Source organism: Nothoprocta perdicaria, unplaced genomic scaffold (genome assembly GCF_003342845.1).
Source record: "Nothoprocta perdicaria isolate Ctin4 unplaced genomic scaffold, notPer1 scaffold_14, whole genome shotgun sequence".
NCBI lineage: Eukaryota > Metazoa > Chordata > Aves > Tinamiformes > Tinamidae > Nothoprocta > Nothoprocta perdicaria.
The window spans coordinates 5283325-5296468 of record NW_020454538.1 but is presented as its reverse complement, the minus strand read 5'-3'; the positions used below and the strand labels follow the sequence as shown (position 1 = coordinate 5296468).

Below are 13144 nucleotides of genomic sequence, written 5' to 3'. Positions count from 1 at the left end.
GCTGCGAGGTGCGGGGCCGGGGCAGAGCGCGGCACCGGGGGTGCACGGGCCCCTCCTCGAGCCCCCCGAGGCTGCCAGGGCCGCGGTCGCCGCGCCCACACCCCAGACGTTTGCCACGTTTGCAGTAGTAGTCGCAGTGTTAGGCGGGAGCCCTGTCCTAAACTCAGGTCGCCTCTSCTCAGGGTTACAAATTATTGCTGTAACTAGCTAAATTCATTTACTGCTGTAAATAAAAAGCAGGCTGGGTTTTGTGCCAGGCTGAGGCTAGGAGCTCTGCGGGAGAAGCTGGATGGTGYTTGATGCTTTGTTGGAATGGGACATTAGATGCTGTGTTTGAACACAATAAAACACCCAGGTATCGGTTATATTGTTTGGGTGCCTGTTAATGCTGCTCTGGTTGTGTATTGCCAACCAAAGGGATTTATCTGCGCTCGTTAGGTCACAACGAGCTGCCCATGAGTCTGGTTTTACTAGGAAATGTGGGAAAGTTGCCGTTTGGGGCTAGAAAATGACTATGATAACGTCTGTATTATATAGCTTTAGCTATATGTTCATGTTTAAAGAATGTGGTTAGTTTTACTAATCAGGATATTAGACATTCAGGAAAATGTCATGCAGAAGAGTGTTGGGTTTTGAGACTTCAAGCAGTTGAGTGGTTTTGGGTGCAAGATGAACAGAGAAATGAGTCCGTTCATCACTTTGGAGTTCTTTCTACCTTGTCCTAGATCTTGCCTTACTGGTCTGCACTTAGTGTAGGAAGGAGATAAAACCTTGTTGCTTTTTGGTATGTAAGCAGACGGAAGGGTTGCACCATGGAATAAAGTTCCATTTTTTACCAATCTTTTCAGATACTGTTAATGGGACTGTGACCTTTCTACCTTTGGAGGAGACCGCTGAAGGAAACTATCAGATAAGAAAGTACAATGTGTATCAAATTCAACTGACACATATAAAAGATGAAGAATGGTAAGTCTGAAAGTGAGAAATCCTTTTTTTTTTTTTTTTTTTTTTTCAATATTGAGTGTGTATATTGACTGTGAATGTGTGTTGTAGAGAAGTTTGAGTAATCTAATATTGAAGAGGCAGCTTAGACCCCTGAGAGAAATCAGATTCTTTGTTTTTTAATAAGCTTCATGTTAGAATTGGAAACTGCTACTTGGAGCCTGCAGTGCTTCAGTCATTAAAATCTGGACATTTGCAGCTTCATCCTGCAGTGCATCTGAGGACATCAGTATGTACATGGGTAGGTTGCATAGCTTTAAAGAGAGCAAAAAGAAAAAAAGAGATTGTGAAATGTGCATAATGATAATTTTTCCTGCTAAATTTACTGACTTGCTGATTTTTATGAAGTATTTACTGTCTCTTGTTAGCTTTTGGATTAGCTTGTTGAATCAGGTTGTTCGTCATATAAAAATCCATAGATTGTTTTTGTGGTAGATCTAGATAGAATAGACTTTCAGATGCAGTGTTTGAATTAGCACATAATGGGCTAACAAAATTCAGGAGAGACTATTCAGTTATTCAAGAGGTTCACTTTTTTATTTCTTTTGTTTTTGTGAATTACATTCTTTATTCCTCAATCTACTCTTACACCTTTGATAATCTGTTTATTTTCCTCTTAAATTTTGTACAGTTTTGTTTTCTATTCAGGTGGTTAAAGTATTAAAACACTGTATTTATACAGCTTGTTTTATTTTTAAAGGTCTATATCTATCGCAGTGTCATCGACAGAACATTGGTTTTCAGATGGAGTTGCCTACCCCAAATTAACATGGCTTGGAAATGAGCTGCTACCCAAACTGGCTAAATGGTCTGTGGAGAAAAAGCACAGTGAGTTTAAAAGCACGCTCTCACTCATTCCTGTGGCAAAATACAGCCAGGTTTATCAAGAACTTAAAGAAAAATATAAAGAGATGGTAAAGGTAAGTTCAGCAATAAAAGGTAATAGTAATATGCTTTTCTGGCATTATTTAGTATTTAGCAAAATTGCATATTTCACTATTTGGAAGAACTGAACTGAAAATCATACATTACATACACTAATAAAAGTAATATTAAAGGAAACTTGGGCTTATGGTGAGATACTAGTTAAGTCCTAGTTAAGTCCTGAGCTCTGCAGTAGTTGTGTACTGTTGAGCATATCATTTTAATTTTTGTCTTASTTCCTCTTTTGCTACAAAAGAGGAATTGTATTTTTTCTTCCTTTTGCATCACCTTGACTTCTCATGATATTGTGGTAGGATGAATTTATGCCCTGAAGATAGGCTTATTAATAGCAATCCTATTAATGCTGCACATAACAAGAGAATGAGCATTTCCCCCTGTGAGAACTGCAGTAAGTAAAAGGATAAATGGATGCTCTATACAGTGAGGCAATTTACTTGAGTTGCACATATGGAGTCATAAATAATTTTCTTGGAAACTTTATTAATTAAATAATACTAGGTATTCTTTATCTCACTACTCTTTTGTGCAAATCAAAAAAACTGATTCTTTGTTTACATTCATYTTGTATTTTTTAAATGAAGTTAAAACGTGAAATTCATGAAATTTAGAGCCGGTTAAAGGATAAGAGTATCCAAATCACTCTGAGCATACTATTCAAATTAGTTCAAGATGGCTTAGAAATTGGTAGTGTTTCCTCTATTTTTTATTTGAAGGTGTGGCCAGAAGTAACAGATCCTGAGAAATTTGTATATGAAGATGTTGCCATTGCTGCTTATCTACTGGTAAGCAACTGCTTTGCGTGAGTAGGAAAAATTAAAACCTTTCTAAACAACATCACTTTCATTGTATTGCTATTACATTCTTTAAAATACAGTGACATGCAGTTATGAATATGCAAAGAAAAAGAAGGGGCAAGGGAAGAGTTTTTTGATTGCCTTTTTTTTTCATTTAAGAGGAGTGGAAAGGCAGAATTTATTACAGTATTTTCAAGTGCAACTTAAATAGTAGAATTTGTGGCTATAACTCAGTTCAAAATGAGTTTAAAACACCCTTGAGAGTACTACCAAATTATAGAGATTTTCATATAGCATATGATTACAAAAAGCAGGCCTCTTGAAATGGAGTAAGTTAAATGTGACAGTAAAATGAAAATCAGTGGAAGTGTTTTTATTGCTGCACTATGCCACAAAAAATAAATGCAGCAAATGAAAATTGAATTCAGAGAGCAAGTGAAACTTCTCTGTGAACATGTTATAAAGATTTGCAGGTCTCTTTCACAGGAGATTGACGACCTAAGTAGACTAACCGTATATTTGAAGTGATTAGGTCCAAAAGCACTGAGACATCAGGGAAATAATAGTGTTCACTTTGAAGATAAGGTATGGTTTTATACCCATTTCTACCACTTATTTGTTAATTGAGTACTAAAAGTATTTTCACCTCTTTGCTTTCGCTGTTRCAATTTCAGGTGAAACTCCATCCTTGGGTGCAGTATGTAAAGGCTAACTCCCACAGATGGGTAAAACACTCCCAGATAGAGCTGCACATGCCTTATAGTCTAAGCAAGTCACAGATGCTAAAGTGCTCAGTTAAGGTGTTAATGTTTTTGAGCATAAATGGCAGAACTCAAGATGCCTGTATAAATTTTTTTTTTTACTTGCAGCTGAGCACCAAAGCTGTTAATGAGATTTATATAGACCATGCTTTTTAAGGTAAATTTGAGAGCATAATTCTAAAATATATGTGKTTTTTTTCATGTATTAGGTTCTGTGGGAAGAAGAGAGAAAGGAAAAGAGGTTATCCAAGAAACAGTCATTTGTAGATCTCGGCTGTGGAAATGGTCTGCTGGTTCACATTCTGAGCAGTGAAGGGGTAAATAACGTATGGGTGTTTTGTAATGGTTATTCAGTATCCTTATTCTGCTCTCCTCTTATCTAGCATACAAATAGTCAAAATTCAGTTAATTCTTATAGTAACATGAACAGGATTTTGTAGCTATGAGGAACACGTTCCAGTCTTGTATCTATTTTTTTTTTTTTTTTATTAGTGCAGTTGGTTGCCCTGAAGGCTATTTATCTTTCTTGGATAAGAAATGAACAGCAAAAAGAAAAAGTAGTGATGTAGTTTTTGCTATGTCTAACAATGATTAAACAAATGAGAAATCTTAAAATAGAGATTCTCTCTCACAAGAGACTTTAAATTAGTCGTGTTTTCTATTTTTTTTTTTGTTTTCTGAAATCTTATTGCCTCTTGAAAAAGTTTTTCCATGGCTTCAGAAACAACCTTGGTATTTGTAACCGGGAAAAGTCCTACCAATGCACTGTTCTCTGGAGATTGAAATCAGAAGTACAGCAAATTCTGTTTTCTTGATGCATAATTTTTGAAACAAGCAGAAAAGAAACAGCAGAAAAGGTCCCTGAGATTCAACAATACCCAGGGAAGTGCTCAGTTGGTCCATTTTCGAAAACCACCTTTTCCACTCTTGGGAAAATCGATTGTCAATTTAGTGAGCTTGTATGAAAATTTCTGGTAAAATGAGTTTTTTAAATAATACTTTTTTTCTTTATTCTGAAATATTTCAGCATTCAGGTAGAGGCATTGATGTGAGGAGAAGAAAAATATGGGACATGTATGGACCGGAAACTCATTTAGAGGTATAATGCAAATGTATGTCAATCTCAACCATTTATAACTTTATTCCTTTGTTCAGTACATCAGGCTGTGTTTATGCAAATATAATCAAACATACCAGGTTCTATAAACCTGATAGTTGTCTGCAACCTTCTATGGACTTGGTATGATGACAGTCATCTCTCCTGTGGTATTGTAAGTTATTTGTAAAGAGAATTGAGAGCGCAGTGCAATATGACGTCCTTACATATTTTCAAATTTCTTACTTTTTTTCAGCTGAAACAAACTATTGTGATTTTTTTTTTCCTGTTTCTATTTTCATGCACATTATGGAACCTTTTTGCTGAAAGGTCAGTATTCAGCAGCATTTTTTGCACTGCTGTACCTCATAAAAGAATTAATGTTCCAAGTTATGAATAGTTTATTCATAAATTAATAACAGAACCACTCTGAAAGTGATTCTGACCTTCTAGAGTGTCCTTCTAGCGTGCTCTGTGCTATTTTGTGACAAAACTGTTGAGCCTGAGAGGAGCCTTTTTTTGCTGTACTGACTTTGTGCTAAGTTGTGGAAATAATAGCCTGCAGAAAACAGGACAGGAAAATGAGTCTGAAAGAGGGATTATATTTCAAATTCCACATTAGTATGTCTGTGACAACAGAAATAGTTCACAGGAATGTTCGCTTTAACTCCAGCTGTTCTTGCTCTGAGAGTCATTAAATGTTTGTGCTGATGAATGGCTGCCCTTTGGAGGTGAGGTGTTCCTGGTTTCTTCTCTAGATTTCAGAAACTTTTCACCCCATTCTCATGGTATTATATTAATTATATGTTATATTAAAGGAATTTTCCTTCTGTAGTTACTCTCCAGTAAATTTGCTTAACAGTATTGAATGCATTGTATGTACTGAGTGCTAGCAACTTTAACCAAACAGCAATCCTCACCTTTGAGAGATGGAGGAAGGGTGGAAAAGTTACTGTTGTGGAACCCTTTGCCACCCTGTATTTTGGTTACAGATAGCCACAGCTGCCAAATTCCTTGTATAGTCTACAAACAAAACTTTTTTAAAAGATTTGAGAAAAGATTCTCTAAAATGTCAAACAACAGTTGTACTTCATCCTCTTTATTAATACAATATATTTCTTGTTTTTTCATATTTTTATATAGTATATACACAAATGTATATTTAAATATATATCTAGACATATAAATTTAGACAGAAGAATATAAAATATTAATATGCTATAATACATCTGATTGCACTTAAAAATATGAAAAAAAATCAATTGGCATATGAGCAAAGCACTGATTTGTGTGGGAGGGAGTTGGGAGGAAAAACATAATTCCTTCTTCTGCTTGCTGTGTAAGACCTTTTTAGCCATAGGAGTGATGGAAGACGAACTCACCACCTCACAGCCTTTTTGCTCTTCTTGGAAGTGAATTCTGCCTTGATCTTTATCTAAAGCATGAGTTGCAAGATAAATATTGCCCTGTGTGACACTTGATGCCAATACCAACAATAAAGATGTTACAGGTGGCATATGCAGCACCACCAAACTGCTGTCAGACATGAGAAATACAGGTTTGGTAATAACAGCTGTCACAATGCAGAACGTGGCATGGATAGCTCAAACTATGTCTAAATTCAGAGTTCAAAAATGAAACTTGTTTAGTCAACCATAAGAAAAATATATTGAACACTTGGGTTAATATGTGTTATCCTGTCAACCACAAATGTTAAACGTGCATGTTTTCTGAGTATGTTTTTATATACTACAAAAATGGACAGATTTTGAAGTGATTGAAGTGGACAGTGACACGCCTTACTAATGCTTAAAATGCCCAAACTAGTGCTTTCTGAAGAGAGAATTTGGGACAGAGTAGAGATATTCTGAGGTTTCTGACATCCTAAACTATTTCTTCTGAATTTCCATACAGACACTGTTTTGCATGTGTGTGAATGTTGAGCCAGAGAAAATACCTAAACATACATTAAATAACAAAACGTACATGAAATGGAAGAACTGTAACTGTTTTCAGCGCCTCACCAAAATATTAGTGGAGACCTTTATTTCAAATATGATTTTTTTCTTTTAAATCTGCCAAATATTTGGAAGAATTGAGATCTTCGTATGCGTTCTTGGAGAAGATTATTATGTAACTTTGTAGTACAAACACCTTCAAATGCGTGGATGTTTTGTGTGTTTTGTTTTGTTTCTCTGAGCTTGGTTCTCTCTTTTTTTTTTTTTCTTTGTTGTTGTCCTATGGGTTTCTTGAGCTAAACAGATTTCTTAGAAACATTTGTGTGAGTGCAAGAAAGACAATTAAACACTTAAAGAACACTTAAAGGCTGCTTTTTTTTTTCTTTTTTAGGAATGTACAATCATGCCAGGTGACAGCCATCTCTTTCCAGATGCTGACTGGTTAATAGGAAACCATTCAGATGAATTAACACCATGGATACCTGTAATTGCAGCTAGGTATGGAAGAAAAAAGGGGTAAAAACTGTGATGCAGCAGCTGTCCTTTCTGTAGAACTTGGTGCCCATGATGCCAGCTGATTACTCGACCAGTTTTTCTTCCTTAATTTGATAAAGAAATGTGGAAGTRATACTTACTGCATTAAAGAATTAAGAATAGGATTGCATTTAGTTTTTGAAATTCCAAAATGGAGTTGTTTTTCATTCTTTAAATTTCAGTCCTGTGAAAAATTACTGCTGTGCTGCCTTTTTTTCTTTTGTTTCTTTTTTTTTTTTTTTTTTAAACTGTTCTATTCATCACAGCTGGTTGCAGCAGTGGGTCCATGCCTGAAGATTGAGTCCCACAAACCAGTCAATTTACCACAGTAAAACCAATCAATTTACCACGTTTCTGTGACAAATAATTTGCAGAACAATATCCTTATACAAATAGAATTACTGAGAGGGGAACGTACTTCTATTATTTCTTGAAGCCTTTTAGCTTATAAAAATTGCCATTATTGCTTGTGTGTGTGTGTGATTTGTTTACTTGTTTGTTTTTAACATTTATGTCCCTTTGTCATTCTTCTTGTAGGTCTTCGTATTCTTGCTGCTACTTTRTGCTCCCATGTTGCTTCTTTGATTTCCATGGAAAGTATAGCCGAAGACAAAGCAAGAAGACTCAGTACAGAGAATACCTAGATTTTGTTTCCCAAGTGGGACTTGTATGCGGCTTTCATGTAGAAGAAGATTGCCTTAGAATTCCTTCAACTAAAAGGGTATTTTTTTAATTTTTTTTAAAAATAGTGCTGCTAGCTATCTAAAGCATATGGATATTTGATCATTATTACTGTTGTATAAGACCAGACTGCAGTCAACAACATTACTTAAGAGAATGTTCTCTGAGGAGATGTTAAAAACACTGACTAGGCGTGGACCTGCTGGAGAGCAGACCCGCAGAGAGGGACCTGGGTGTCATGGTGGACGACAAGTTGACCATGAGGCAGCAGTGTGCCCTGGTGGCCAAGAAGGCCAACGGGATCCTGGGGCGCATTAAGAAAAGCGTCTCTAGCAGGTCGAGGGAAGTGATCATCCGTCTCTACTCAGCCCTGGTGAGGCCACATCTGGAGTACTGCGTCCAGTTCTGGGCTCCCCAGTACAAGAGGGATGTGGAGCTGCTGGAGAGAGTCCAGCGCAGGGCTACCAGGATGATCAGGGGCCTGGAACATCTGCCCTATGARCAAAGGCTGAGAGAGCTGGGTCTGCTCAGCCTGGAGAAGAGGAGGCTGAGGGGGGACCTGATCAGCGTGTATAAATACCTCAAGGGAGGCAGTGAGGAGGAGGGGGGCGGCCTCTTTTCAGTGGTGGGCAGGGATAGGACTAGAGGAAATGGCTTCAAACTGAAGCATCGGAAGTTCCACAGGAACTTAAGGAAGCATTTCTTCACTGTGAGRGTGACARAGCACTGGAACAGGCTGCCCAGAGAGGTTGTGGAGTCTCCTTCTYTGGAGATCTTTAAAASCYGCTTGGATGCAGCCCTGTGCCACGTGCTCTAGGTGACCCTGYGTGWGCAGGGGGGTTGGACTCGATGACCTCTGARGTCCCTTCCAACCTTCGGCATTCTATGATTCTATGACTTGCTAAGGTCAGGAGTATAATTCCAAAGACAACAAAGAGAAGTTTTATGGTTATTTCTTATGCATCATGGGATGAAAAACTTATACACTCACTTTTCACCTTAATTTCCCTACTATCTTTGTTAGTTTCCTTCAGTTTTTGCTGACTTTCTGTGTTCCATGAATTTCAAAATGAAATACTCTTGAAGTAAAAAGAGGTATTCAGACTTTATCTTGGAATTAATCTGAGGTCCAGGAAAAATCTTTTTATTCTCGTTGGAGTGATGGATTACAGTTTGATTACTGGATTTTTTTCCATCATTCCAAAATTTAAAAAACAAAACAAYTCAGACTAAAGAGCATTGAATTCCAATAGACATCTCATTTGGATAGGTTTAGAAACCCAGTAAGTCATGTGCAGGCTGAGCGACTGTGTATAACATTGGACTCCATAAATAATATGATAGAAATAAGGATGTCCCTGTTTCTCCTGCAATAGGTGTGCCTTATAGGGAAAAATAGGACCTATTCACCTGTGCAACATGCTGTGATTGACAAGCAGATAACCCAGTATATTCATAATCGTCAGCCTTGTGCTCTGGACTCACGTGATAGAAGAACTGGGTTTAATCATAACGATGGCTCTGACAATGTGTGCAAGGAAGCGGGCACTGAATCTCCTGGAGATGAGGCTGAGACTACTGGTAGAGTTTGGATGCCCGGATTTCAGCCCCGGGAAAAAGAAGAACAAGTCAGGAATTGCGCTACTCTCCCACGGGATTTTGTAGATGATGTGGTTCTGAGAGTGGCAAACTTGCTGTTAAATGCAACCCAAGAAAAATCATGCGGTAGTACGGACAGTGTGAGTACCAACAGCTGGAATCAAGGAGGTGAGATTGGTTTTCCAATAAAGTACATTGGTTGTTCACTCTAAATTTACAATAACGTAACAATCTCTATCAGCAATAGCAAAAAGCAATGGCAAGCGCTGCTGGAAAGATAGAGGTTTTTTTAACASTGTCTTTTTGCACACTGGGGTGTAATTAAGGCATATGAATTCTGTTTTGTATTATTTGCTTTATATTTTTCCTCTGCACTTAAATGCTAAGCCAAAATCAATACTGTATTTAAAACTAAAAGAAAACTGCTCCCCATTGCCCAAAGTACATCAGTCTGTACCTATTTTGGGTGGATATTAGGCTCATTTTTGGATAGTCACATAATTACTGGCTATAATTCTGTAAGAAGTGCTTTGTAGTGCCATTTGGTCATCGCATGGCTAGGAATGTTCAGATTAGTCCCAAAGAAAAAGAATAGAAGTTCTAGGCTACTGCTATCCTCTATTTTCCTGCCTCCAATTTCATAATTTACTCAGTCTTCTGTCATCTGGTCTAGGAGATACCGAGTCAGAGTCTTTGTACTGCATGCATAAAAACAGTGCTTAGCACTATGAGGACTGTATAGAAAAATGTATGTGCAGAGTGGTAAATTRCTTCTCATTTGGGGAAATTCTGAGACCTGTGGAATGAAAGCTTCCATTTTGCAGACAATATACATATGAAATACCAGGCATGGTACTAGGAGTACAAAGTTGCTGCGGTGCTTGTAGGTAATTCATAGCTTCTGTTTGTAATTTTTAATTGATGCAGAAGTTAAGAGTTAGTGGGAGAAGCAGAGGGTTTTTTAGTGAATGTATGTATTTAATATCTGCATCCTTACTCCTTGCAGAAAGCCTTTCCTTGAAAGAAGTGGCAGAGCACTTAAATAAAGAGACTTTGAAAAGGCTGAAGAGTGAGTATGGAGGCCTGCAGACCCTACTCAAGAATAGTCATCAAGTATTTGAAGGTAAATACTGCAGAGAGAGTGGATCTTTCTATTCTTGTTTTTGTTTGTTTGTTCTCTTTTTTAATAATCAGCTTTATAGCTTTCCTGAGCTTCTCTACTTACCACAGTAGTCGGAGTTTTTTAATTGCTGCATATGCCTTTGTGGGAAACAGGGTGGTGCTTCTGTGCTACTTTATTGCTGCAAGATACTCTGAGTTAAAACACTCCTTTGAATAAGATTAGAAAGGAGCTGTCAGCAAAGGACTGTTCTCTTATACCACTTGTGTCTGGAAAGACAGCTCTGTAGCAGGACAGCCTTTTATTTAAAGTGGTTAATTGGATGCTATAGCCTAACTACAGAGAACTTTCATTTCTCCTGTAATGACTTTTTGGAGAGGGCAGAAGTCAAGACAGAGTAATTTCATTTAAGCATTCCACTGAGCTTTAATGGAGGCTTAATAAGGCCCACAAAATAAATACCAGTAGAGGTTAAAAATAGTCCACTCGAGAGCCTTAGGCTGAGCGAGGCTCAATGTGTTTGTTTAGCCCATGGTAGTCTGGGTGGCCAGCTTTAGAACACAGCAAGGCATGGGTTAATGTTCCAAGCTACACAAGTGTGATACAGAGGATATAGATTTAGGTATAGAATATAGATAGAGAATATGAAAATAGAATATGGCAATTAATCGGTGTGAGAGTCTTCTGTCCTTATTTTAACTGTTTGAGGGTTTTTTCCTTTACATATTTCTTTCTCTCTTTATTTTTTCTTTGTTCTATTCTGCTTTCCTTACACATGTAACTTGCTGACAGATACTCACAGATAAATGTGTATACAGTTTATGTCCTAACATAGCAAATGCATTAAAAAAATCAAGTTAAGAACCAAAAAGAACTGTGCTGTGCTGGATCCCTGTTAATTACCATGGTTCCTACCCATTGACTGTTGCTTGCTATGCAACATTAGACTTGTCAGCTCTTTCGTACAGTCTGTACTTAGGTCAGTTGAACTGTTGTCTTTGTCTTTCTTTCTAGTTAAAGTTGCCAAAGGCTCTTGCTAAACGTTTTTGCTGATCGTATTTTAAATGTGGAATAAGGAAGTTTTGAACAAGGGAAAGATTAATGTTTGTAGAAGGTTCAGGAGTTGCGATCTGAATTTAGAGGATTTTTATTTATATTGCCCTAAATGGCATTTGGGGAAAAAATGGAAAACAAGCCAACTCTCTAAAAAGATGATAGAAGGGAGCTTCAGGCTGTTTGCCATGACAGTAAAACATCTCACAGGGACAATCAATCAATTCTTCTTTAGGCTGTGTCTACATTAGTTCAGTTTGTTGTGCACATCTTCCTATTTCTGTGCAAATGGTGCATTTTGGTTTTGCCCGAGTGATCCATTTGTAGCATATGTATTTGATTCACAGGATGTCACTGTACATTTATTCCAGTGCAATTCCCATGGCTCTCTATTAACAGCTGTATGTTTTTGTTTGTTTTTAAATCCTAGTTCTAAATGGGAGAGTTCACATTCGTGACTGGAGAAAAGAGAAACCAGCAAGGAAAAACATGCCCGAAGTAAAAAGACGCCTCTCAGCCRAAGCATTTAAAACACGTCTCTGTTGGTTTTTCCTTCACCATCCTGATGGGTGTTCTTTGCCATCCGAATCTTGCCCTTATGCTCATGGGACTGAGGAGCTAAGACAGTCTCAGATTATTAAAAAGAAAAAACATATACAATAATAAAATGCTGCACTTTATTTTTAAACATGTGTACGTGGATGGATTTGTGATTGATTAGGACTGCCTAGTGCATGAACACTTGCAGATAAGGTTTTTATTTGATTCATATGTATTTTGTTTTCCAATTTCTTTATAAATTCTGCTGTATTTTTATTGATTTATTTTAGTATTAATTAAGAGTGTGGGAAAGTATATACTTCGAGATTTTTGACTTTTTAAAAACATGGCTTCCCACATGCGTTTGCAATATACTTTGAATAACTAGAATAGTAAAAATTCTTAAAATCACAGGACATGGTTTACCATCATTGATTAGTTCATTTAGATATGATGATGTGTCTATGAGTCCTGCAAATTAACTCAAAGCTTTTCAGGAAGATTTATGATTATCTGTTACTAACTGCAGCTCAGAGTCAGAAAGTAGAGAGAGTTCATTCTTTTCTGACTTGTGATAGCCTGCTGTCCATGTTACTATCTCTTTTTTCTTTATTAAGTATGGTCATGTGTATTGTGAGCAGTGCAGTATATCTGATATTATTAGGCTGGTAGGGGCTGTGCTTACCAGATAACCACAGAGAAGACTTTCACTGAAGAAATGTCAGTGTTAAAAGATAAATTAGGAGTATGTTACTAGGAGAAATTTGGAAGTGAGAACAAGCTTATAGCCTTGGGTCCTACCTTTCTGCCTTAATGAGCTCCTAAGAGTGGATGTGTGCGAGGAGTTTGAAGAACAAAGGAAGGAAATAAATGAAGACAAGTGAAAAAGGTAAGGTGGCGCCCAAAACCTTTTTCAAACAGTTCTAAAGACACATTCCTCACAGCCTGTGCTTTAAACCAAAGCTGCTTTTTTTGCTTTTAAGACAAGCTGCAGCCCATAGCAGAAGAGGGACTAAATCTGGTGCCTGACCCTTTGCTCAGAGATAATTCACCTTGCTGTC

At 37.3% G+C, this 13144-nt stretch overlaps 1 protein-coding gene across 1 annotated transcript in view; it reads left to right on the top strand.

Annotated features, from left to right (window-relative positions):
• Positions 1–12483, top strand: part of TRMT44 (tRNA methyltransferase 44 homolog) — a 13375-nt gene extending 892 nt beyond the window's left edge. The window contains exons 2-11 of the mRNA XM_026034062.1: positions 757–966; positions 1703–1922; positions 2661–2729; positions 3712–3819; positions 4530–4601; positions 6948–7054; positions 7628–7811; positions 9148–9538; positions 10377–10493; positions 11974–12483. Of these exons, the coding sequence (XP_025889847.1) occupies positions 757–966; positions 1703–1922; positions 2661–2729; positions 3712–3819; positions 4530–4601; positions 6948–7054; positions 7628–7811; positions 9148–9538; positions 10377–10493; positions 11974–12206 (1711 nt within the window). The 3' untranslated portion in view covers positions 12207–12483. The remainder of the gene's footprint in view (positions 1–756; positions 967–1702; positions 1923–2660; positions 2730–3711; positions 3820–4529; positions 4602–6947; positions 7055–7627; positions 7812–9147; positions 9539–10376; positions 10494–11973) is intronic.
• Positions 12484–13144: the final 661 nt, after the last annotated feature.